General features: G+C 46.5%; 2 protein-coding genes across 3 annotated transcripts in view; both read left to right on the top strand.

The window, feature by feature from the left end:
* KCNH6 (potassium voltage-gated channel subfamily H member 6) overlaps window positions 1-6,292 on the top strand; it is a 32,445-nt gene extending 26,153 nt beyond the window's left edge. For both annotated transcript variants that reach the window (XM_088068139.1, XM_014261023.2), the window contains 7 exons: window positions 285-537; window positions 961-1,154; window positions 1,912-2,011; window positions 2,250-2,537; window positions 2,813-2,993; window positions 4,387-4,585; window positions 4,970-6,292. In XM_088068139.1, coding sequence (XP_087924265.1) covers window positions 285-537; window positions 961-1,154; window positions 1,912-2,011; window positions 2,250-2,537; window positions 2,813-2,993; window positions 4,387-4,585; window positions 4,970-5,257 — 1,503 coding nt within the window. In that variant the 3' untranslated portion in view covers window positions 5,258-6,292. The remainder of the gene's footprint in view (window positions 1-284; window positions 538-960; window positions 1,155-1,911; window positions 2,012-2,249; window positions 2,538-2,812; window positions 2,994-4,386; window positions 4,586-4,969) is intronic.
* A 923-nt stretch (window positions 6,293-7,215) lies between these two features.
* Window positions 7,216-23,808, top strand: DCAF7 (DDB1 and CUL4 associated factor 7). Its single transcript, XM_005532437.3, has 7 exons — window positions 7,216-7,678; window positions 13,901-14,059; window positions 14,366-14,477; window positions 15,515-15,633; window positions 16,180-16,389; window positions 16,962-17,079; window positions 17,593-23,808. Exons 1-7 carry the CDS (start codon window positions 7,541-7,543, stop codon window positions 17,763-17,765), a joined length of 1,029 nt encoding a protein of 342 aa, XP_005532494.1. The 5' UTR covers window positions 7,216-7,540; the 3' UTR covers window positions 17,766-23,808.
* Window positions 23,809-25,788: the final 1,980 nt, after the last annotated feature.

The following is a 25,788-nucleotide window of genomic DNA, read 5'->3' on the forward strand; positions in this document are numbered from 1 at the left end:
AGAATCACAGAATGGTTTGAGGTTGGAATAGACCTCAAACTGTTCCACTCCCTGCTATGGACAAGAACATCTTCCACTAGACCAGGTTGCTCCAAGCCCCATCCAGTCTGGCCTTGAACACTTCCAGGGATGGGGAAATGTCCCCGCCTTTGGTTTTCTGGGTGCATGGTCCCCCCATTTGGCCCCATTGTTTCATGCTGAGTGTCACACAAGCTCTCCGTTCTGTCACAGCATTCCCTCCCAGGGACAGTGACATGATGGCATCTCTCCCTGGCTCTCCACAGGTGCTGAAGGGCTTCCCCGACTGCCTGCAAGCCGACATCTGCCTGCACCTGAACCGCACGCTGCTGCAGAACTGCAAAGCCTTCCGGGGAGCCAGCAAAGGCTGCCTGCGTGCCCTGGCCATGAAGTTCAAGACGACTCATGCACCACCTGGAGACACCCTGGTGCACTACGGAGATGTCCTCACCACGCTCTACTTCATCTCCCGGGGTTCCATTGAGATCCTCCGGGAAGACATTGTGGTGGCCATCTTAGGTGAAAAAGTCCTTCCTTCTGCAAGGGGTAATGGGCAGTGAGCTGGTGGACGAAGGGTGGCAGGTGAGGGTAAAGAACTTCCTCGCATATAGGGGAAGGAAAGGTTGTTCCTCAGCATCTGATGGGTCCCCATGCCAGTGGACAGGGAAAGGAGGATCCCTGGAAGATGCCAGGGAGAAGCCATGAAGCCGCAAGGGAATGAGGAGAGCAGGGCGTCACCAGCCATCACTGATGACCCAGTGCCCTGGCTTGGTGTCACCATCAGTGATGGCTTTCTCAGTGTCATCCCCAGCACACACAGTCAGGGTCGGGCTGGCTGGGCATCCCCTTGTTCATGAGCCCCAAAGTAAGGGGTGCTGGACCAGAGTATATGGAGCAGTAGTGGGTGCCCACCTCTCCATGATGAGCTGTCTCTTGACACAGGGAAGAACGACATCTTCGGGGAGCCCATCAGCCTCTATGCCCGCCCAGGGAAGTCCAATGCCGACGTGAGGGCCCTGACCTACTGTGACTTGCACAAGATCCAGCGTGAGGACCTGCTGGAGGTCTTGGACATGTACCCAGCCTTCTCTGACAACTTCTGGAGCAACTTAGAGATCACCTTCAACCTACGAGATGTGAGTGCCAGGGCTGCCCCAGGGAGCGGCGGTCAATGCTTAAATTTGGCAAGTGGGAGGGCTGAAGCAATGTGGCAACAGCCACATTTCCCAGGGCATTCTCTAGGGAGTTACGATTCCTCCACAGCAGGACACGTCTGCTGTGTATTTCTGAGATCTTTGGAAAAGCTGGCACAACAAGCCATGCCAGTGGTACTCTGCTCTGCAGCACTTGTAAATTATTATTAGGGCTGCTCCTGCCTGGGCAAATGGGTTGCACAAGTTTTGAGGCTGCTAAAAGAAATGAGCAGAAATATTCTCACGCTTCATTGAATTGGGTATCAGCTTCCTCTGAAAATTCCTTTTTAAATAATCAGGTTTGCAATCCCTGAAAGGCTTGAAGCATTTTTGCCAGTGCTGTTTGACTCTTTTATAGTGTGTGACTGAACTTTGTCCTTTCCTGACATTTTTTTTGAGAGACCTGAAATAGAGATAAAAAAAAGGCAAATTCCCTCTATGTCCTGTCCCACTCTGGGATGTCCTGCAATTTCTCAGGGTGCTCCTTCCCTCCCCATGGCATGACACCCTTACCTCAGTCTCAGAGCAGCAAGGATGGCCTCAGGAATCCCTTGAGCTCTGAACCAGTCCAGGAGGCACTGGGTGGGACAGGGCAGCGGTGAAGAGACAGAGGTAGCTTCACCTTCGGAGGACATGGGAAGGGCTGTATGGACGGGACATGGCACCCCTTCCCTGGTGACCAGCCCCTCTCATTCCTCAGGCAGACAGTGTTCCCCGCTCACCCCTCAGCGAGGAGTATGACTGCTCCTACCGCCCGGCTCGCCGACACAAGCACTCCATTTGCCAGCCCAGCAAACCCGGTGAGTCCTACTGCACTGGCAGAGCCCAGCCTGCAGGGAGGGAGAGGGGGATCATTATTAATTACTACCCTGGCAAGTGCCCCAAAGCAGAGGTTAACGGTGCCTCTGCCCCTGCAAACCATCCTGCAGGCTTCCCTCCCTCCCCTTGGGGTGCCCCAGCCCTAAAGGCATGCTGAGGGAATGGGGGCTGTTTTTTTCAAGTGTAGTACTCCCCAAACTGACCTGTGCTGTCCCACAGACCCAGACACGGGCATCTCTGATGCAGAGCAGTATCACACCTACTCCGAGCTCACCAACCCGCAGGACCCACCGAGTAAGGACCAGTGGGATGACCTGGGCAGCAGCACCTCTCCCTGCTCCCAGGCCAGTGACGATGAGGCCAAGACCGGCAGCCCTGTGAAAGCTGAGCCCTTCCCCACACCCCAAAAGGATGACTTTGCTCTGCCCTCGCTCAGCCTCATCACCACCAGCGCTGGCAACACGGAGGTCAGCAAGCAGGCGGCGGAGAGCAGCCAGTCCTACACAGGTACCCAGTGCAGCAGGTAGAGCTGGCAGGAGGGTGCTGAGAGATGCTTGGGTATGGTGGCCTTATCTTGGAGTAGGACCAAGCTGCTCATGTGCATTTGAGGGGAGCCACGCTCCAAGGCCAAGGGTGTTAGCTGTCTTTTGTCCCCAGCTGGAACTGCTATGTCCCTCCTGTGCCACTCCATGTATGTCAGGTGACAGAATCTGAAGCACCTCCATCCCAGTGAGGCTGGAGGATACAAGACAGCAGTGCTGAGATGTCTCCTCTCCTTCCAGCCACTCCCCTGGATATTCCCAGCATGTTCACCTTCTGGGAAGATCGGCAGCCGACCCACCCTGCAGAGCCTTTGCAGCACATCTCGCTGGTGCACAGCTCACAGGATGTGCCCCTGCACAGTGACTACAGGCCAGGGCAGATCGAGTCCAGGCTGGAGCTCCTGCAGGCCCAGCTCAGCAGGTGGGCAGGGTTGGAGAGGACCTGGGGGAATCTGGGCCATCGCCTTCTGCTTTCTAGAGGAGGCTGCAGTGGGCTCTGTGTGCAGCAATGCTACATCCTGATCCCTGGGACACTGCATTCCTGAGGAGGGGGTGGGAGTGCTTTGCAAATGCAGCAGCTTCTCAAAGGGCAAGTCCTGACCCTGACTGCAGCCCAGCCCCTCATTTGCTGCTGTGCCACCACCCTTGGCATCTGTCACCATCCCCAGGATCTCCCACAGTGCCACCTGAGATCTGTCATTTCACCATGGCTTCCAAACTCAATGCAACTGCAGATATTAAACCGTCCACAGGCATGATTGGAGCCCTTTGCAGGTCCCCTCCTCCTGCTGCAAAGACCTACAAGCATCTTCTTGTTTGAGCAAATGAGCCTTGTGACCATCATTGCCCTCTAAATAAGAAAAAACACATGATTTTTCAAACTGACAGAGAGTAGTTTTACTTTGGATACTAGGAAAAAAATCCTTCCCTGTGAGGGTGGTGAGCCCTGGCACAGGTTGCCCAGAGCAGCTGTGGCTGCTCCATCCCTGAAGTGTTCCAGGCCAGGTTGGACAGAACTTGCAGCAATCTGCTCTAATGGAAGGTGTCCCTGCAGCTGGGACATCCCCCTGGCTGGAGAGGGAACTGGATGAGCTTTAAGATCTCTTTCAACCCCAACTATTCCGTGATTTTTGCAGGAGAAGGAAGAGCCCACACAGGAGGTGCAGGTTTAAGGTCCCCAGGCAGCACCCACATAAGGGGCTGGCACTGTGAGCTCTGCTGCCCTTGTTGAGCTCATTTCACCACACACTTGCGTTTAGGTGTCTCTCCAGTGCACCATCCAAGCACGGGGATGCTCATTCTGTAAGGGATGCTGTGGCTGTGTCCTGCAAGCAGGGCTGTGCCCACTCCTGCCAGAGCTGTTCACTTCAGTCAAGGACAAGGCAGAAGGAAGAGACTTCTACTTTTCTGTTTCCTTCTGTTCCTGAGTTAAAAGTGGTTGGCACTAACCTGCCTTGCTCCATCTGTCAGCACAGGCAGCTGGCCTGGAGAATTGATCCAGATTAAAACTAACCATTGCAATTTTTTCCCCCCTCCAGGGTAATTTTAGCTTTTTTCAAATCCCCGCTCCAGATCCCAGTTTGGCTCCACATAAAATTGGGCAGAGGATGATTGAGTGTGGCAGGAGAGAGATGGCAGGATTGATCTCTCTCTGGCAGTGCTGGTTTGAAGCTCTCTAAAAGCCTCAACAAGCAGCAGGCAAAGCATCACTGCCCTGGGGCAGCGGGATCAGCACCTCCTCCCGGTGCCTCCCCTGCCCAGCTGCGGGATGCAAAAGGGTTCTCTGCGCTAACACCGGGCTGCTCTGTCCCCAGGCTGGAGTCCAGGATGTCGTCAGATATTAATATAATCCTCCAGCTCCTGCAGCGCCAGCTGTCCCAAGTGCCGCCTGCGTACAGCCCCATCTCGCCAACCTCCCACAGCCTGGCCATGTACGGCACCGTCCCCCGGAGCCTGGAGCCGCTCGCCCCCTGTGCACCTCTGCAGGACCAGGAACTACCGACCCAGGAGCAGGTAAGGTCACCCCTCCTGGCTCAGCACCCGCCAAGGTCCTTCTGCCCCAATCCTGGGTTTTCTCCAGGCAAGGCACAGCCAAACACTCATGGGTCCTTGCTGGAGTCTGGAATATTACAGTCCTAGCAAAGCCACAAGGTCTTAATTTGGACCAGTGCGTCACTGGTTTGGGGACGCTGGTTTTGGGCATGCTGCCATCCCCAGCACTGCCAGGCTGCCCCATCAGTAGGGAAGGAAGTGGGTTCCTCTGCTCTGCGGCTTCCTCAAGTGAAAAATAACATGTTGGGGCTTGGAGCTTGATGACACTCCAAGGCTGATGAGGAGAGAATGTGGCTACTTTTTTTGCTTTTACCATAACCCATGTGATTCTTCATTTCCCACTAGAGCCCGAGCTACACAGAGGTAGAAAAGTTCCACTTGAAATCCAAGGACTCCTTGTCAAGCGGGATGCAGCTGTCTGTGTCATCTGACAAAACCATGACCGTCTACTCCGAGCAGAAACACCACTCCCCACCTCTCCTGAATCCAGAGCCTCCCCACCAAAGGGCACCAAATACCCAGGGACTCTTGCGGGGTTCTCGTTTCCCTTCCCTTCCTGAGCACTTGGAGGCATCTTCCGAGCACCAGGACATTCAGAGACACCTCTCCGACCCTGTGCTTCCTGGAAGTTAGAGACATGGGGGCTGTGGGGCAAGTCAAGAGGAACCTCAACTGCAAGCCCAGTCAGTTGATGTTGATTTTGACTGCAAGGATAAGACATTGGACAATGCCATTGGCTCAGGGGTATAATTTGTAGCTATCTTCTGCCACCGTGACAGGAAACATAGAGTGGCTGGCTTCCAACGTCAACGTTTTCCAGAATTTCCCATAGAGTAGAATTCATTTGCACATTAGAGTGAACCTAGAACAGTTCTTAGCCACCATCGAGCTGGTTAGGCCACATGGTTCCCACCACCTCCTCCTTGCCAAGGCTTCCTCGAGAGAGAGCCAAGCAGGAGAGCAAATCCACAGCTCTGGGCTGCAAGGCCACTGTGCTGAAAAACTCTGGAGCAGGGACCACAGTGTTGGTACAAGGCTCAGCCCCTGAGAGCCTGCAGGTATTACGGAAAGGGTGGTCACCTGAGGAGGAGTGGGAGACCTCCATGGTGTGGTACAGGGGCAACTGCAGCTGGCAAGCCCAGGACAAAGACGGAGGACAGAAGCTTTTCCTATTTGATTGCCACTGAGAAGTGAAGGGCCAACAGCCCCTGCCACCTCAGCCCGCTTCAGCACGAGTCCCAGGGCACTGACTTCTCCAGCAAGGTTGATCACACCTTGCCCCAATACACATCCCACAACTCCCCAGGTAAATCCGGCTCGTCACTGGCCTGGGCATAAAGCACAAAATTCAAAAGCACAATCCCATAAAGCTGAAAAGCCCCAGACACCCCGTGTCCAGTCCTCCCTCACAGCTTCTCTCTTTTGATAAAGGTTCAATAGGTGCTTCCTCCTGCCCACCCTTCTCCTGGCAGGCTCCGCAGCATTCCCGTAGGAGAAGCCCACGTAGCACTGCTGCCTCGCCGCTCGGGTAGATGCTGTGATAGTCCTAGGCCGCCAGCTCAAGTAATGTATCGAGCTCCTTTTGAGAGTAGTCAAACTGTCAGCATCTTTCTCTGGAGTTTTAGTGTACACTTTGCTAATAAAGATGGTTTTGGCACCTAATGTGAAGTACAGCTGTGTTCGTTGGGAACATCCATGAATTCACCCTGGGGATCTTCACCCCAAAAAGGCTGTGGTCAAACCCCGGCTGCTTCATCCAAGGAGTGTGGGGCTGACCAAGCCCGTGTGCAGCCAGGCCAAGGGTGCAGCCTGCGGGGGCTTTGCCAAGCAGTCCCTTCCCGAAAGGACGCACTTGAGGCTCTGCAGTGTTTTGGAAAAGCCCTTCTACAAGCCCAGGCAGCTGCGTATGAGAAATGATCTCACAAACACAACTCGGGCAGAGCTCAGGCCAAGAGTCCTTGCAGTGAGCGGGACTTGAAAGAGCACAGCGCTGCCAAAGCGCCCGTGCATCCCCGCTGAGCGGACACGGGGGCTGGGCTGGAGCCGGGAGCACGCACCACCGAGCGCAGCCGCTGCCCGGAGCCCCAGCACGGGAGCCAGTCACCCTCCAGCGGGATGCCGGACACAGCAAGGAGCGCTCTAGGGAGCCAGCTGCACCCCTTCCCCCAGTGCGGCTTCCAAAAATAAACACCATAATTAACCCGTTAATTAGAGACAAGCCCGGCCCATCCGCCACTCGGCCGAGGCGGGATTAGAACCGGAAGCACCCCCATGCGCCCGAAGTGTCCCCACCCGCCTCGGGCTGCCGTGACTGACATCGCTTCCAGCCAATCGAACACCGGTAAGAGCTCAAGGTCCCGCCTCCAGTCACTGCGACCCCAGGTAGCCAATAGGAGTAACTGCGCCCTGCTGGGCGGGGCCGAGCGCAGCCCGAGGTTACCCCGGAGCGCGAGCGGCCGTTCGGAGTGAAGGGCAGAACGAGCAATAGGAAAGCGAAGCGGGCCGAGCGCACAGACAGAGTAACCAACAGACAGCCGGCGCTCTAAATGACAGCCACGGCACCCAACCCGCGCGCACTGGGCGGGGCCTCCCGCGTGGCTTCCGTTCCCGTTGTGTGAGAGGCCGAGTCCCAAACGGCCTCAGCGCCGCTGCCGCCGCCGGGACTGGGCTGGGACCGGGGGCCGAGCCGGGGCCTCCCCGTTCCCCGCCCCCCGCCGCCGCCCCGGGGCCCGAGCCGAACCTCCCTCACCGCCCCGAGAGCCGAGCTGAGCCTTCCGCGCTCGCCGACACACAGGGGCCCGTGCCGTGCCTCCTCCGCTCCCCGTCCCGGGGGCCGCGCTGAGCCTCCCCCCCGGCCCGCTTCGCCTCCCCGCCGCAGGCTCCCTGGGCCAGCTCCGCGGCCCCCCCGGCCCAGCCATGTCGCTGCACGGGAAGCGGAAGGAGATCTATAAATATGAGGCGCCCTGGACCGTGTACGCCATGAACTGGAGCGTCCGGCCCGACAAGCGGTTCCGCCTGGCGCTGGGGAGCTTCGTAGAGGAGTACAACAACAAGGTGGGCAGCGGTGGGCACAGGGACTGGGGCAGAACTCATCCTGGGCTTGGGGTGGGCGAGGGGCGCCTGCCTGCCTGTCCCGGACGCCCGGAGCTGTGCAAAGCCATCAGGTGCCCCCCCCGTTCTAGGCTGCTCTCCTAGCGAGCCCGGAGGTGAGGAGAAGAGCCCTGCGTGCTATCTAACCTCTATCCTGGTTTTGGGATACCGCTGCTGCAGGGCTTCTCGTGACCTCTGAGCTTTGGAAAAAACGATTGTGTTGACTTCAGTCACGTAAGCACCACGTGCCGTGAGTTCTCCATGGGGTAAAGAGCTGGAAACCAAAGGTATGAGTGTGAGTCTTGATGCTGCTGTTATAGAAATAAAACAAATGCCCCCGGCTTGAGCATATCTGGCTTGTTGGTCAATGCAAAACAAAGTTCGTGGCCAGAGCTGAAGTTTGTACATATATATGCATATAGATATAAAGAAGTTCCACTTCAATATGAGTAAGAACTTCTTTCCATGGAGGGTGGCAGAGCAGTGTAACAGGCTGGTCAAGCAACTTGTGGAGTCTCCCTTTCTGGTGACATTCCAAACCCACCTGGACATGTTCCTGTGTCACCTACTCCAGGTGACCCTGCCTGGAAAGGGGGATTGGACTGGATGATCTCGAGAGTTCCCTTCCAACCCTAGCAATTCTGTGAAATACAGGGTGTCTGAGACTGTGTTGGAAATGTGCTGTTCTCATTGTACTTTCTTGCTGTGGAGGACTTCTGTATGATAACTTTTTTCATAAGTATATAAACCACTCTCAGTGATTCCTCAGTACTTTTCCCTGAGAAAAAAAGTGTAATGAGGCATGAGATTGTATCTTCAGTGTTTCCCTGCAGAGTGTAAGTGAAGAATGTCGTACTGGTAATAGAGACTATGTGTTCATCTCAGAACACACGTGCAGTCGCTTCTGAACAGCCTTCAAGGTGCTGGTCTGGTATAATGAATTACATAGAAATAGAAGAGAGATGAGGAGATGAATGAAGTTATAGAGCATCCTGAAATTTCTGTGAAACTGAAACTGTTTGCCAGTAGAGCATGGTTTATAGCATATAGTTTTGTAGCCTTGTCAAGGTGTTTAATGGAGATTGTGGAAAATACTGTCAGAAAGTTGGTGTTGGGGATGGGGCTCTGTGCAAGGGTGTGACATCTCTTAGAGTGGTTAGATCACTGCCATTGCAGCAGTCCTAGACATGGGCTTTGCTGAGCGGGTTGTAGTTCAGCCAACTGTGTGAGAGTTGTCTCCTTTTCCTGGAGAGTGTTGTGCTTCTGGGAATGCTGCTGGGGACAGGCAGGGCCTGAGCTTGAAAACTTCCAATTTGTTTCAAGACCGACTTGGAAACATTTCTGTAGTCTGTACTCTGAGAAGGTAAAATAGCAAATCTGCTAGCTGTTGTTGTTTAGAGGTGGCACAGTTGGTTAATAATGGGCTATACATTTATGTTGCCTATACCTCTTTAATTCTGGAGCATTCCCTGGGGTTGCTCTCCATTACAGTATGGTCAGATCTGTTTCTAGTTCAAGCTTCCAGTGTAAAGCCACTGAGCCAACTCTTCTCTTCTATGCTTTACACTCAGAGTTGTTGCAGACGGAAATCATGTAGGACTATGTAAATTACCACAGTCTGTAAATATTACCCAGGGCTTCTCTTGACCTGTGAGCTCCAGGAATAACGATTCTGTCAACTTCAGTCCATGTAAGCACCACATGCTATGAGATCTGTGTGGCGTAAAGAGCTGGAAACTAATTGTGTGAGAATGAGAAAAGTCTGGATGATACTGCTGCTATAGAAATAAAGGTGATGTTTGATTAAAAATTAAACCTGCACAATCAATGCAGTGAAATGTAACCTTAATTTGCTGAAGATGTTTCTGATATTTCAGAGTGATTTTTTTTCTATTTTTGTTTTCTTGTTTGGTGCTTTTTGTAGGAATATGGTTAACAGAGAGCTGTCTTGGCTAATTTCAAGTGTTGCTATTGCTTAGAGTATTGATGTTTTCTCCTTTACTTTGGGGACCAGAATACTCTTGGGAGTGGTGTTTTGTCTGTGCTGTTTTAATGGTGCCTTACTGTGACTCTCTCAGCTGTGCTGAGCCCTTTAGAGGGTGGTGAAACATTTGGGGCATAGTTCCATGCTTCAAATTGGATACTCTTGGACAGGTTCTGTAAAACTGTGCTACCTGCACACTAGTTGTAAACTCTTCCAGTTCCTGTCCCTGTACGTAGTGTAACCAAAGGAACAAAGAGAATAAACAGAAGCTGCCAATAAATATTGATATTGTCCAGCAAAGGGCCTGGAGCAGTGGGGTTTGTAGCCTGATTTCTGAAATTAACAGAAATGTAAGATTTTTTACAGAGTATGTGTGAAGTTTTGTCCTTCTGCATATAATTTGTCCTTCATGGTTGAGATGTTTTATATTGCAGCTTCTGTCATCAAAACATGCTTACAGGTACAGTTGGCACTAATTAAAAGAATAATGAAAACTGATTTTCATTTTGGCTTTCTCTTTGCTCTCTCTTCTTCAGATGTTTCTGACAAGGTCCCAATTAACATTTCTGTACCTCATATTGCAGTGGTTTCTTCCAAATAACTGTCTTTCTTCCATAGTAACAAAAACAGTCTGGAACAGTGTAGCTTGCTTGAGGTCCAACCAAATAAGTGACTATACCTTTTCCTTATTACTCGTTTAGAATTTCTTTAAAAAGACTCAGTGCCCAAGTGTTTGTTGCAGAAGTGTGCACTGGGAGGGAATAAGGGGAAAGTGAGAGATTTTGTTTAATTTGTCTCTGATTTTCTGTTTCTGTAGAAATTAACGGCATTTGAAGTACTACAGGTTACATGAACTGTCTGTTTACACCTCTCTTTTGTGGGGAACTCAAACCTCTTGGTTACCAAACCCTAATTAACTGTGATCCCCAATTCCCAATGACCTCTAACCCTGTCAGCCATCACATTAATGGGCTCTGTGGCACAGACTGAAGCTGCTTGCCAAGACCCGTTTGAACCCCAGTGAGTTTTGTTTCAGCTTGTACACCTTCACTGATCAAATCACTGCTACAAGAAGACAGAAGCTTTGCTCTGGTTAGAGGAATTAAATAATTTGTGGTGGTGTTTCCTAAACTTCTTGGATTGGGAAACTGCAGTCAGCCATTGTAATCCCTCATGGATCAGTGTCATGATGGGAGGGAACGGTGTTCGTAGGTCTTACTATTTAAAACGCTGCACATGCTCCTGGCTGTAGCTTCATGGACCAGGAGTGATCTGTGGAGAACAGTAGGAAAGGCTGATTTTTGGGATCTATCTGCAAGACAAAACTGGAATCCAGTTTAGGAGACAGTAGAGGCTGTGCTGTACACAGCTCGCTCCCATCACTGGAGCAGATTGGACAGGTTCTGACCAGCTGTTTCCTGTATTTCCACCTCCTCCCAAGCAGTGCCTCAGCTGGGGAGCATTCAGGGCAGTTCTTCTGCCGGAAAGTCATTTGTTCTGTGAGATCTGGCACTGCAAAGAAAAATTGATTGAATGCTGGAGATTAATTGGTGCAGTGACATCTTTCTGATTGTACATGACCCTAAAATAATTGTGAAATGTCATTTTGGGTAGTTACTAATTGGATTAAAGGGTTGTCATTTTGGGGGTTTTCAAACTACTGTGAACTTACTTCATGTTCCTCCAACCATGTAAGAAAAAGAAGCTGTTACAAATTCTGTATCATTTAGTTCTGTCTGATTCTTCTGGATCAAGTTGGAGATGGGATTTTTTTAGAAGTTAAGGAATGCTGATTAAAGCCACTTCTTTACTGACATGCCCTGTTGCAATTATGCTTTATGTTGATAAGTGCTTGGATTATAATATGCTAAAATTAGATGTGGATTTTCTTATCTTGAAGTGTAGGAGAAACAAATATTAAGCATTCCTAGCTACTGTCATAGCATAATCACAAAACTAGTTGAGACTGAACATACTGATCCTCATTTTCTCACTGGAAAACTTACAGGCAGATGTAGAATGATTCAAATTGTACCCAGACTGACAGGTACTTTCCCATAGGCATTACCTCTGTGTTATGTGGGGTGTACCTCAGGCACTCCTTTGTGCAGCAGCATTCTTGCCTCGCTTGCAGAAGGGAGAGACACGGCTCTGGTATAATCAGCATCCTAGAAATAATTTCATGTTCCAGCCCCTGGTGTTCAGCTTGCACAAAAGGATGAGCAGAGGGGTTCTGTAATGACTGTGTGATTGGGTCTGAAGAGTCCCAGCTCTGAATATGCAGAGCTTGGGAAGAGGAGAGCTTCCCCAGCATTGCTCCAGCCTCCCGGCAGAGCAGGGCCTCCTCCCACAGCTCCTGCCAGCTGATCATCATTCATTCTGTTCTCTAACCCGGCCTGCACCTAAACATGTCAAAGATCAGAGATGCTGCATTGCTGAATTGCTTCATCTTAAGGTCTGAGGAGGGGTTAGATGTGAGTATGCAGTGCAGGAGTATTTATATTAGCACCAGTAAAAGGGGATCCTTTGCTGTTTGAGATTTCTTCTGGTGATGAGGGTGTTAATTGCTTTGTGTAGGATTAATACACTCATGTTGAGTGGAAAACAATGTAAGCAAAGGAGAAATGATTAGAGTTCATTTGTCTTCTGATCCTAACCTTGCCACAAGATTTTCTCTCACCAATTTGCTTCCTTCGTAAAATCTGCTTGGTATTTCTGATCCCTAAAGGAGTTAGAAAACTATCTCAATCAGTTAAGAAGTCTGGGAGATTTTTGACTCATTTATACTAGACTGTAAAGGATAATAAGGAGTACTTGTAATAAAGAGAGAGCAAGACAGGCTGTATTTCAGTTTTTGGAAGCATACTTGGCTGCATCTTTTAGTGTTTGTTATGGGATGGAAAGGATGGAACTTCTCATTGTCAAGGGGCAAGGTTTGCATTTAAGAGAATCTCTAAATGACTTCATAAAACTGCAAATCAATTTGATTTTAAGATCCACTGAAGTATTTGTTTGTTTTCTGTTATGGGGGAAAAATATGATAGATTTCCCATCTAGTCAAAATGTGTAGTTTATTAGACAAATTGCTTATCCCAGGATAAGCATAAATTTAGGATTTCAGATAAACATTTAGAAAATGTCCATTAAGCTACTATTCCCAGGAGGAAGTTGTTGTGTGGAAAGTACGAGGAAGTTCCTACTGTGAGCAGCTTACAGTCTAATTGTAGTGAGCTGTCCCCATAATGTTTGTGTTTGAGCAGCATTTCACAGTGGGACTTTCATCCTGTTTAGGTCCTGCAGTTACTGCAGGTTAAACAAGTCCTCCCAGCACCTTTTGTTCTCTTCACGCTTTCTGACATGTCAATATTTTTCTAAAAAGATCATGTCTGGGACTTAAAGCATTACTTCAGGTGTTGTCATGACCAGGTTGTGTGGAGATAGTTTCTTCTTTGCTCTGTTTTGCATCATTCTCACAATGAGGCAAGTTTAGCCTTTCCCCCTGACACATCACCGTGCAAAAATTCTAATTTGGAACTCACTTACCTAGAACCTTTCAGCAGACCTGCTTTCTTAGTCTGCTCACACAAAACACTTGAATAATTATGTAACCATTTTAGCTCCCCAATATTTATTTTTATTTAAAGTTTGAATTCTGTTTTACTTTTTTCTCCTCTGATGTGATTAATTTATAAGTTTTTCATGCACTTGTGACAGAAGATACTGAGTCATGTGGAGCTGAAAAAGCTTGCCAGCTACCTGACATGATCCATCACAGTCTGCAGGGTTATGGCATAAAATTCCATAATATGCACTTTACTTGTGCAAACTACAGCTTCTTTTGCTCTCTGAAGATGACATTGTCAGCATCAGTTCAGTTAAGGATGAATTAGAATAATGCTTGTGCACTTTAGGGCTGTGATTTAAACTGGGCTTTGCAGTGTGGAAAAGGGAAGGGTGGTCTTTAATCCTTTGGGATTGGATTTCAGTTCATTTGGGATCATCTCTTCAAATCAATGTGGTGATTATGGATACTTCCCTTATACGCCACAGCAGTGCTTTGATGATTTCTCATTTCACTGACGTGATGATCCTTTTATGTTGTCCTTGTGGTGACAGAAAATGTCCTGAAACACAGTATTAATGCTGTCATTAGAAATCAGTACTTTGATAAAATGCTTTCTTTTAAATATGGTTTCTCATAGGTGCAGCTTGTTGGTTTGGATGAAGAGAGCTCAGAATTCATTTGCAGGAACACCTTTGATCACCCCTACCCCACCACAAAGCTGATGTGGATCCCAGACACCAAGGGAGTTTACCCAGACCTGTTGGCCACCAGTGGTGACTACCTGCGAGTGTGGAGAGTGAGTAAATCCTCCCTAGGAAAAGAGGAAGCGCGACATGAATTGTGTTATATATTGATCTCTTTTCCACTCCAGACAAGATTTTCTTCACTGCAATAATATGAGGACTGTAAGAGAAGCAGAATTATCATGGCAATTGCTGTTTTAATCAGCTTATTGAAAATGGAGGTGGTGGCTGTGTTTTTCAGAGCTTTGGGATGTAAAGCTGGGAGGAAAGAAACCTGGGATTAGCTCCTAATGTTTTGTGCCAGTGGAACAATTCAGGTGACATTGTTTTTTAAGTCAGATATTTAATTTTCCCTAAAGGTGGGTGAAACCGAGACCCGGTTGGAGTGTTTGCTGAACAACAACAAGAACTCAGATTTCTGTGCTCCACTGACATCATTTGACTGGAATGAAGTGGATCCTTACCTGTTAGGTGAGACTGACAAAATGTTATGTTTTTGGCACATTTTTGAATTTAGTCTAATGAAGTCTAGGCTGCAACTGTTGCTGTGTCATTGCATGTCCACTGGTTAATCTGATAATTAACCACAGACTGGTGCATCGTAGAAACTGCTGTTGTTTTACATTAAAAAATAAAAACAATCATCTCATGGGGCCTTTTTTTTCATTGAAAGGTGCCCTGTCCAGTGCAGAATGAGTCACTCAGGTTGGACTAGGGACATTAGGGGATAGGGAGTCTTGGCCTTCAGGCCTGGTGAGCTGTTTTGGCAGTGCTGAGTAAGGATGTGCATCAGCTCTGTGACTTCAGAATGTTCTGGAGTGGATATAAAACTGTGCACTGAGCTGTGTGTTTTGTGAAGCCATTTCAGCAGCAGGAGGAGAGCCAAGAGTGCTTAATTCAGTTGGAGGAGGGGGCTGAAGACTTAAGGTTTAATTATAGCCAACAGGACAAATTGTGAATCCAGGATGGCTGATGCAGAGGTTTGTCTCCCAGAAGAGAACAGCCATTTATGTCAGAGGGATTTGCCTGGAGATTAACAGTGATAATATGTCATAGTAATTATTTACTACATGATTTATTTTTTGTGTGTTACATGTCTTATCTCTTAAGAGCTTTACTGCTAACCCCACCTTCAGCCCACAGCAGCAATCAATTAATAATAACACACCACCAAAACACGGATTGAATTTGGGGTTTGGCATGCATGAGAGATGTACAGGATGGGAAAGTTGATCTCAGAGTTACATCAGGCTTCTGAATAGATTGAAGCAGACATGAGCTATTTGCACTTTATTCCTATGTGGAAGGCTATTTCTGCAGCCTAAAGGTTTGGGTCATTTAAATGCATGGAAGACTGCTGGCTGTTTGACATTCTTGATTTTAGTTCTATGCTGTTCTTACGGCTGTTTTGATCTGTAGGTGTGTTGGGGGATGTTACATTAACCCAGGAAGTGATTAAATCATTTGTGACAGTATTAATTTTGCTAATAGAAGTGGTTTTGTTTCAGGTACCTCTAGTATTGACACAACCTGCACTATTTGGGGTCTGGAGACAGGACAGGTTCTGGGAAGAGTAAATTTGGTGTCTGGCCACGTGAAGACCCAGCTTATTGCACATGACAAAGAGGTGATGGGGGTTTTGATTGTTTACATTGCATCTTTTTAAAACAGTAGAAAAGGAACAGAGCTTCTCCATTTTCCTCCTTTTTTTCTTGAACAATTTAATGATTCAAAAAGATAATTTATGTATTTTGTATACAGTTTTTTGAAGATTATATTCAGTTTTGATTACTTAAATATTGTTGGCTATTGAAACAATTTTTTTTACTCATCATAGACTCTTGACTTAAGAACATACTTGCTTTAACAGGTTGTGCTCCAGAATATTGTAGAAAAATGAGGCAAAACATCAAATTAGACTTGAAATCAACTTCATATCAAAGGCATTAAACAGCTTGCAAAATTCTTTCATTTTAACATTTTACTTTTCAACAATTAATGTAAAAAACCCCGAGTCTGGGAAATCGTTTTGGTTTCAGTGAGTGACACTGTAATTACATGAGCATGTCTTTCCTCCTTTTGGAAAGTGTAATAACGGAGCAGCTGCAGGGAGCACGGAGGCTTGAGAGGCCGTGTGACATGCGGTCCCTGTCCCTGTGCTGTCCCTGGGCAGGTGTACGACATCGCCTTCAGCCGCGCGGGCGGGGGCAGGGACATGTTTGCGTCGGTGGGTGCGGACGGCTCGGTGAGGATGTTCGACCTGCGCCACCTGGAGCACAGCACCATCATCTACGAGGACCCCCAGCACCACCCGCTGCTGCGGCTCTGCTGGAACAAGCAGGACCCCAACTACCTGGCCACAATGGCCATGGATGGCATGGAGGTAGGGCAGCAGCTCCTCTGCCCCAGGTGCTGATGGGCATTTCCTGGGGGAGGTGGCTTGATACTAATTTATACCCAGGTATTTAAGGTAAGGGGGCAGTTGGCAGGACCTGAAGTATGATTAAGGCTAGTTCTCAGTGCACTAAGGAGCTAAAGACATGACTTTGGCATTATAAACTTGAGCTTTATGGCTCGTATATATTTCAGCTGATTTTTAAGAGGAGCCTGTGAGCAGCTGGGCTCACATAATTTTCACATAAAATCTTAATTGCAGGTGTTTTAGTCACCTTGTTCTTTCCCAGGCCACTTTTAGTTTGTTACCAAGTCTGCTTCAAGGAAGCACAATTTGTTTGCCACTGTGGCTTAACTCAGGAGCCCCCTGTGAGGTCTGACTTCTTTTGAGACACATGACACACTGACCAGCTGGAAGCTGTTCTTCAGGAAGAGGGCTTGCTTGCCAACCACATCCTTAAGGAAAGAGCCATGTTTATAGCCTTACTTCAAAATATTTTGTATTTTGAATAAATTTTTTTTAATTCAGTTTATTAATGTAGCTGGTTTTTATTTCTGTAGGTTGTAATTCTGGATGTCAGAGTTCCCTGCACCCCTGTTGCCAGGTTAAACAACCACAGAGCGTGTGTAAATGGAATTGCCTGGGCGCCTCACTCTTCCTGCCACATCTGTACAGCGGGTAAGTGTGACCTACAGGGGAATCTCACGATCTTCCACTGCATTTGCAAAATCCTCCTCATCCTAAAGTTTATGCAGTTCTCTGACTGCCTTTTGCTAAAGAATATTTGCAATTTAGAAGCCCTTTCTTAGTGACTTTCCTAAAATGTTACAGAAATACACACCTACTAGAGTTTATTGTGTGGAAGTGGTGAGCCCAGTACCCAAACTGTGCATTGACTCTGGCTAAGCTCCTGTAATTTTAATGCTCCTTAGCTTTTTTGAAATCCAGTTCTTAAATAATTTTTTACTGTTATGGGTTCCACTGGTCATTTGTTTATCAGCTCTGTCTTGGATAATGTATAATGATCCAAGTTTCTTTTGTTGGAGCTCGGTTGTGTTGTTGTATCTGGCTTGAATATGGATCAGGAGTGGAACAGCCATCTCTTACCTGGCTCCTTAGGCTATAGGCCTGCAGTAGGCACTTATGGAGATACTGTTACACTCTGTACTTGCCTTTCTTGTCTGTGTGCAGCGGATGATCACCAGGCTCTCATCTGGGACATCCAGCAAATGCCTCGTGCCATTGAGGACCCGATCCTGGCCTACACAGCCGAGGGAGAGATCAACAATGTACAGTGGGCATCCACCCAGCCAGACTGGATAGCCATCTGCTACAACAACTGCCTGGAGATCCTCAGAGTCTAACTTTGCTGCTTCATGCACAGTGAGGCAGGGCTGTGTCATTCCCCCTCCCCTCTAAAGTAAGAACACCACCAGTCAAGTGGCCAGTATCTGTTGTTGCTTTGCATCTACTGTTACAAGAAACTGTTACAAGAATGGATGGCAGGGGTCTCCTGTCTCTCAAGACTCTAAAATGCAGAGATGTGCTGAGCCTCTTGGACCTTCTGGGTTCTGGTTTTCTTGTGAAATTCTTTTTCTCTCAGTAAAAGTTCTGTATATTTGTTTGTTGACTGTATTAATACGCTTGCAGGCTTTTAAGTTGCTGCATATGTCCATGTGTTTGTCAGCCAGCTGAGGCAGCACATCCACCAGTTTAATAGATGCAGGTGCAAAACAAGGTGGGGGGAAAAAGACGATGTTAACAGCCACCTTGGCAGGAATCTTTATCATTCCTGTTGTTGCTGTCTCTAAACTGTTTAAACGTTTGTATGTTTTTTATATATTGGGCTAACTTTCTATTGAGTAAGGTTTTTCTCCCTAATTCTTACTTTTGATATGTGATCCACTTCCATGTGTCCAAAGCAGGACCTGTTCATGGATACAAACCACAGTAACACTGCAGGCTCCCTGGCAGTAAAGGCCTGCCAGAATTAACTGTTGCCTTGGCTCCCTGTATCTGGTGACCTGGGCAGAATTTTCTGGTGCTGTGAAGTACAAGTACTTGTTGCACAATTTCTTTACACTTTTCTGATGCTCAAGGCAGTTGTTACTATGGTAGGTATTATTTTTAAATTCTGTCTGAGTTTGTATGTATCCTGCAGTCGTGTTAGCAAGCAGAGCGGTGACCAGTTGAGAAAGAAGATCCATGCATGATGTGAGCTCCCAGGAGGTAAACAGCTCCTGAAAAAATGTATCTGTAATGGGCTTGGGATTGACACTTCCAATCGAATGATTTCCCCTGGGAAGACTTACCTTATCTAAATCAAAATAAAATGGTGTCACACTTTGTAACTTGCTTGATTGGCAAATAATATAAGCAGGATTTGGTGGTTAGGCTATGCTTTGGAGGTTGTGTTTGGCTTGTGTTTCTGGGAGGTCTTGAAGGGAGTGCAAAGTAGTCTTTTTGTGAAGTGTATTTGCTTTGTACTGCCAGGTCTTGTTGGTTGAACAAGACAAGTCAGAAAAGCTGGTCTGATACCCGAAAGAAAGCTGGTTTTTTTTTGAAAGAAATTACTCCCTGATGCAATGCACAAAGGAGGATTTAGAAGGAAAGAAACTGCCATTGAGGCCAAGGTTTGGCATTTGTTGTCCTACTGACTCTGGGGGATGTGCCAGAGGGTTTCTGTTTGGAATAGTGGATCACTCTAAAATAATACTGTTCAATGGAGGCTGAGTGGAATGGGCAAGATAAAAATATTTGTTGAGGTCTTACTGTAAGGCAGGTCCTGTACTGAAGGCTCTGCAGTGCTCTCTGATGAAGACATGACAGCCAGAGCTGGTCTGGAAGGGTGTGCAGCCCAGTTTCCATATAAATGTCAGAAACCATCAAAATTCTTTCCTCCTAATGCGTATTTACCTGCAACTGGAGGCAGATTATAAATAGTAGGACACTGGCAAACTTGCATCTTGTCAGTTTGTGCAGGAAAGGCAAGTTAGGAAAGCAATTGCTGTGGAACAGTGAAGCTGACACTGAGAACACTGTCAAATACAGAACAGAAGTTTTGTCATTCTGGACATAGAGAAGTACTCTTCTGCAGGCTGCTTCTCACCGTGGAGCTCAGAAAAGCATTGCCTCAGGAATTTGATAGGAATTCATTAGGGACAGCTGTATTCCATCGCTCCTTTTGACAGCGGAGAACCAAGAGACTAGCACTGTTTAGCTGATGTTTTGTCAATGACACTCTGTTCTGTTGTGGGATTTCTGACAAAGCTTGATTTGACTTGAAGGTAAATTTTTCTTATTAGCAGCAGTACTGAGAGTAGTGTGTTCCACAGACAGGCTTTAGCTGGGTGTCAGCAGTGTTAGCCAAACAATTTGTTACCACTTTTTACAATAGCACTTCATCTGAAACTGGAAAAAACTTACATCGAATGAAGTGAAAATTGGGGTTTTCTTAGCAGGAGCGGCTAATGGCATTTACTGCTTTAGGAGTCATCTGAAATGCATTCACAGGCTTGTCATGCTCTGTTTAATTACAAATGGCAGGCAAAAACATGCTGTTACTAAGAGGGAACTACCTGCAATGTTAGTACTTTCCATGCCCCCTTCTTGCTTCAAAGTTAACTCCTGTTGCATGAGTCAAAGATGAATGCTACAGTGATGAGAAGAGAGCTTGTATGAAGGGACTCATAGTCTGAAGAGCCAGGTAGATTCTGCTTCTGCTGGAAAACACTCCTGTTAGAGACCTGAAGAAGATCCAGTGCCAGTTCTTTCATCCATGAAACTGCTTGAAGTCTATTTGTGGAATTACTTGTGTACTTATTCCAAGCGCATCAAAAGCAAGTGAAGGAATCTTGGAGGCTCCAGTGGATTCTAAATAAAGCCTATATCCTGTTTTTTAGCCAGTTGGGATACCTTCTGGATCTACAACATATTGCTTTGGGCATAATCCATTGTCATTCTTCACATGAAATTGCATTATAAATCACTAGAGAGTGTTTTGGCGCAGGGAAATGATACTTAAAATAACTTCAAAGATGTCACTTGAAAGGTTAATGAGTGAAAAGACATGAAAATCCTCATGGGTGAGATGTTCTGTAGTGCAAATGGCACTTCTGTGTAGACAAGGAAGGGAAATACTTTGGTGCCCTTTTGCCAGCAGCTGTTCACCCAGTGACAGGGAGGGAATGCTCTGCTTGGTGGGCCAGGTTCATCTGCAAGATAAAACAAACCCTGACACTTATCACTGGAGCCTGTGAATTGAAATATACAGCTTATGACATTTCCTCTGCTTGACATTCAGTTTTGTTTGGTGTAAAGCCCCCATAAGCATTCTTTTTCTCCAAAGTTCATGAAAATAAATACTTCGATATTCAGTTTCCATTATTTGGTGCTTACTGCACAAGCAGAGGATGCAGAGCAACTGCTTGCATGTTTTTTGAGTGGAAAGTAACATTAAGGGAAGAGCAAACACAGGTGAGATAAACAAAGCAGGAAAACATTTGTTGTTGGTACAGGCCAATATGATTTCTGGGACAGAGCTACTTCTGAGCTAGGTAGTTCTGTATCACTTCTCCATTTGATTAATTCAGGAGCCTAAACTATTGTTTGGTTGTTATGTTCTGTTTAAACCAAACTTTCCACAGTTTCCTACTATCAGCAGACAATGTGCTGACTAAGCCAGGAGATGATGATGATGATGTAAAACTTGTTAGTGAGGTGAAAACCTGCAGTTACCAAGTTGAATGTTGAATTAGTGTGTAGTGTGCCAACTCCATGAATTGTCTAAATGAGGGGGGCTATGGTAGCTTGCATCTGTGGGAATTGTACTTGTGTGTACAGGGGTATAAAAGGCAAGGATTTGAGTGCTTTGACAATCTATTTAGGAAAAAAAACACAGTGGTTTCAAATAATATGGAAGGAGACTGCTAAAACAGGTTGTTTCTTATGGAACCTTGAAATGTATTTAACAGGGGAGGCATTGCCTCTCATAAGTCAAAGTTAATGAGCCTTTCAAAACTTAGCGGTAATTACTCAAATGAATGTTCTGGATAATAGTAAAAAGCTCTATTTTTGCCACATAGTGCAATGAGAAGATGCCTCAGTCTAAAGTGTAGATCACAGCCTGCCAGAGAGCAGGTGAGGGGAGGAGTCTGATGTACAGGATTCACAGATGTTCTCGTGCTTGTTGTCCGTGGAAATGAGGAGCTGAGTGTGTCAGTTTTGTTTTCTTGCAGATGGCACTTTAACAAGTATATTTTTGGTAAGATCTTTGATAAGTCATCTTTTCCTCAGCCCTGGTACGGTAGGCGTTTGTCCGTGTTGTGTAGGAAATGTTAAATAATGACCATCACCAAAATCCTAAACTGGGGACATAGTGGACCCTCACCTGTTTTTACTGAAAGCCAAAAATATGAGCACTTGACAAGGCTGTAAACGATGAACTGAAGGTTCATGTTCTGAAACTGACGCTGTCTGGAAGGCCAACCCAAGGGATGTAGTGCTGCATGTTCCACAGAGGGTCCTTTTTGTTTAGCATCTTAGTGGCGTTTGGGAATCCTCTTCTTTACCATCGGAACATGACGGTGGCAGTGCCAGGTTGGTTGTGTAGGGATGTGCCTGGATTCTTTGGATAACTTGAATTTTGTGAGAGAAAAACTGCAGCTGCTGCCTGTAAATTCACACAGCCTGAAACATTGAACTGGCCAGCTTGTTAGTGGTGTTTAACACTGTCCAGACCCACTGGAAGGAAGGGACAGCAGCACAGGCAAGCTCTGGGCTCAGCACTGCACAGTTTCAGTCCCATCAAAGTACTAAAGGGTTGAGTTTTCCCACTGCTCATAGCAAAGTGCTTCCACCACCTCAAGTGCTGGCTGCTACCCTGTCAGGTAACACAAAGTCTCTCTAAAACGTGTTTTCTACTTTCTACTCTGACCAATATTCCAGAGCAAGCCTGTACTTACTGTTCTGTGGACATGGAAAGCAATGAGCAAGGTACTGTCAACTCTGTCCTGGTTTCTCTTGATCTTTGCAGAGAATCCAGGGAATTAATTGTATGTGGCACTTAAAGAGCACTTTGTGATGCAGCTGTACTTCCCCTGCTTACCCAAGAAGAGTCAGAAATGTTTCATTCTTGAGGGTATTGAGGAGAGTTTAGGATGCCCCTGACTCAGTTTGTTTTCTGGAAGAAAAGTTCTCCAGAACTTCCAATCAGCACCTTTCACCAGCAGTAAAAAGAACAGTAATTAAAACTGCAGATAAATACTAGTCACTGAAGGCTCATCTGGTGATTCATGGCAGATATCAGGATGCAAAGGCACTTGTGAGAGTTGCTGCTGCCTGTTTCAAGTGACAAGTGTGTCTGCCAAGGACCTCGGTAGCCTTTTGTGCAGCCTCTGATAACTCAGCATCAAGCAAGAATTTCCATAGTCATAAAAATAATTAAAATTATCTCGGTGGCTTCCATCAAATTTGTTTCTTTTCAGGAAATCTAACAAAGATAAGAAAAAGAGCTATTTCCTGACAAAATATTGTGGCCATGTACAGCTGTAAACCCGTGGTCCAGCTCCCATCCTTTGGAGTTTGCTTTCCATGTCCAACACGTGCAACTCCAGCCCCCTCCTAGTCCTGAGGATGGGTCTGTGGGATCTTAGCAAGGCAGAAAGGCAAGAACCAGGGCAGGACAGAGTCCCAGTGCAGCTGGAAAAAGGTATGTTGCTTTTTTTGACAACTTGGGAAATAGGACTTATGAAATCTACTATTTAAAAAGAACCTTTTTTAACCCTTGGGTTGCTAGCAGTGTAAAGTGTAATTTAAATCTGTTGCGCCGAAGCATTTTTGTTACCAGTAGCCAAGTAGGAGATACTACTTTTAGGTGTGTTTTCCCTTCTGCTCTTCCCATTCACAGTCCCATTGTGGTAATTTTCTGAAGGTGTAATCTTTGTAGCATGATTGTACAAACATCCATATGAGATTCCTGACTTTCTTGTTCTCACTAGAGTATGTTAAAGCAATAGTAATTTTACTTCTGTCCTTTTCTCCACCTGCAACTTCTGTCCTAGAAGAATCCCAGTATCCTGCTATTCAACAGACATATATTGTTGACATGGATAACTGCAGTGTCCCTATATTCCTTTATTTTTATGGAGAAAATTTGAAAGGGTTTGTTACAATGGATTTTAACACCTGAGTCATGGAACCATATTGTTGAAACTCTGTAAATTTTAAGGCAATTTTCTGAACTCGCTTAAAAGTGGAATGTTGCATCCTTTTATGCTATTTCCTGCTTCCTATGTAGTTTTATTCAGATTTTTTAACCTTCTTTCTAAGTTTCGGCCTCCTGTGTATTAGGTACAGTATTTTCTGCCTTTCATACTTTGTAATAAAAACAGAACATTTGTAGATTGACTGCAGTTCACTGTGTGATGAGTGGAAACCTGGGGGGGAGCAGGGAGCTACAAATGAGCTTCATTTCTTCTGTGTGGAGTTTGTTGCTGTAAGAGAAGATTGCTTTGCCTTGTCCCTTCAAAGTTGGTGAAGTATATTGATCCGTCATCCCACAAATACCCAAACAAACTTAATAATTCCACCTACTCAAGTTTCCCCAGATAATTACATTATTAGGAGCCCAGTCATGACAGAACTCCAACAGAGTGGTTAAAGCAGCTGTACATTAAATATTTGGTTTCTTAAAAAGCCTGCTGCGGGGTCCCTGTATTCCAGTGTTGTTTCTGTTCATGTTTTCCAATGCTTTGCTTGTCCCCTGCAACAAATGGGAATTATCTGCTCTGTGGTTTTGTTTTTAAGATGAGGGGAAGAGGGATTTTTTTTTTAGAATTCAAATAATTAGTCTCTGAGGGGTTTTGAATACAGGCAAAGTGAAAATAAAGCAATCGGGCACTTCTGTAGCTTTAAGTCTCTCCTGGGTAGGGTAACCTCTCTTAAAGGGTGTTTTTTCCACACACTTGGTCACTGCTGTTGTGTCTGGAACTGGGACCAAGATGGGAATAGAGTGGAAGAGCTTGGAAATTTGTACCTTAGGCCTTGGCAAGCAGGACTGATGACTTCTTAAGTATTTAGATTAAATCTATTTCAACTAAACAGCTGGATTTCTTTCTAATTCTTTGTGTACTGGCTTTGAAATAAAAGCTTATTAAGCTTCATGACGCAGTGGAGTTGCCTGCAAAGATGCTGCAGTGGTTTTTAAGCTATATATGGAGTTTGTGTTAGTAACCCCTGCTCAGAAAAAATACCTGTTTTCTAAGAAATGTTTGTCTTTTACCCTTGAAATGTATTTGCATCCTCATAGATTGCTTTTCCCCCTGGATCTGTGCTTTGCCCCAGAGAAACTTTCTGAGGTACCTTTACAGTGGAAGGAGGCAGCTCGTGCAAATTGGAGCGGTGCAAAAAGTGGTGGACTGGTGGATAATGGGCGAAGCAGGTTGCCTGTCAGTGTGGCAAAACAAGTGCCATAAAACGATGTAGAGGAACATAGGTAGAAAAAAAGACAAGGGGAGTTCTGCCTTTCATAAATATTATGGAACAGCCAACATCTGGCACAGCTGTTGTGCTCTGTGACCAGCTGTAAATGAAAAGCACATAATTAATCAGCAATCAGTAAATGGCTTGAAAATACTTGCAAGAAAACCTCCATGGTGACACAATGCACAGCAATAGCTGTAGAGAAAAAGTGGTCTCTGAGATTAATCTGGGAGAATAATCTGTGACTGGAAGAAGCATTTAATTTTGAGCTTTCTCATTCATGCTGTTCTAGAAACAGTCCAGACTGTCAGCTCAGAGGAAGTAATGATCTAAAAGCACATAATATTTTTAATGTTCTTCCTCCCCTTCCTTCTCTAATTTTGCCATTCCAAAGGCAGAGCAGATGTGGTTTTTAACCGGCTTCAGAGCTCCCTCTGCTGGGTTGCTGTTGGCAGCCAGGCCCAGCCCTCGGCAGCAGGACGGGCACAGGGGCACAGCTGCTCCTCCCGGCTGAGAAAGGCCGTTCCGGGCGTGTTTTGCAGGAGTTTCGCATGATTCATGTCTTCTGCTGGGGGAGAGATACATTTGGGCCTATATGTATCCTGCCATGCTGTCCTAGAGGTGGATAACAATGATAGTGTTGAATTCACTTTGTTTTCAAAGCTGAGAACGCAACAAGAAATTTTTGGATTGGTGCAATTGGTGAGATTACTCTTACATCTGCAGAAGACAGTGCAGAACCCTTTCAATGCATCCTCTGAAGATTGGATACCCCATCCTTGGCAGTGCCCAAGGCCAGGCTGGACAGGGCTTGGAGCAGCCTGGGAGAGTGGGAGGTGTCCCTGCTCATGGCAGGGGATGGCACGTACGAGCTTCAAGGTCCTTCCAACCCAAACCATTCAAGGA

The sequence above is a fragment of the Pseudopodoces humilis genome, chromosome 29 (genome assembly GCF_049639895.1).
Source record: "Pseudopodoces humilis isolate 2021_Gansu_Grassland_sample_001 chromosome 29, ASM4963989v1, whole genome shotgun sequence".
NCBI lineage: Eukaryota > Metazoa > Chordata > Aves > Passeriformes > Paridae > Pseudopodoces > Pseudopodoces humilis.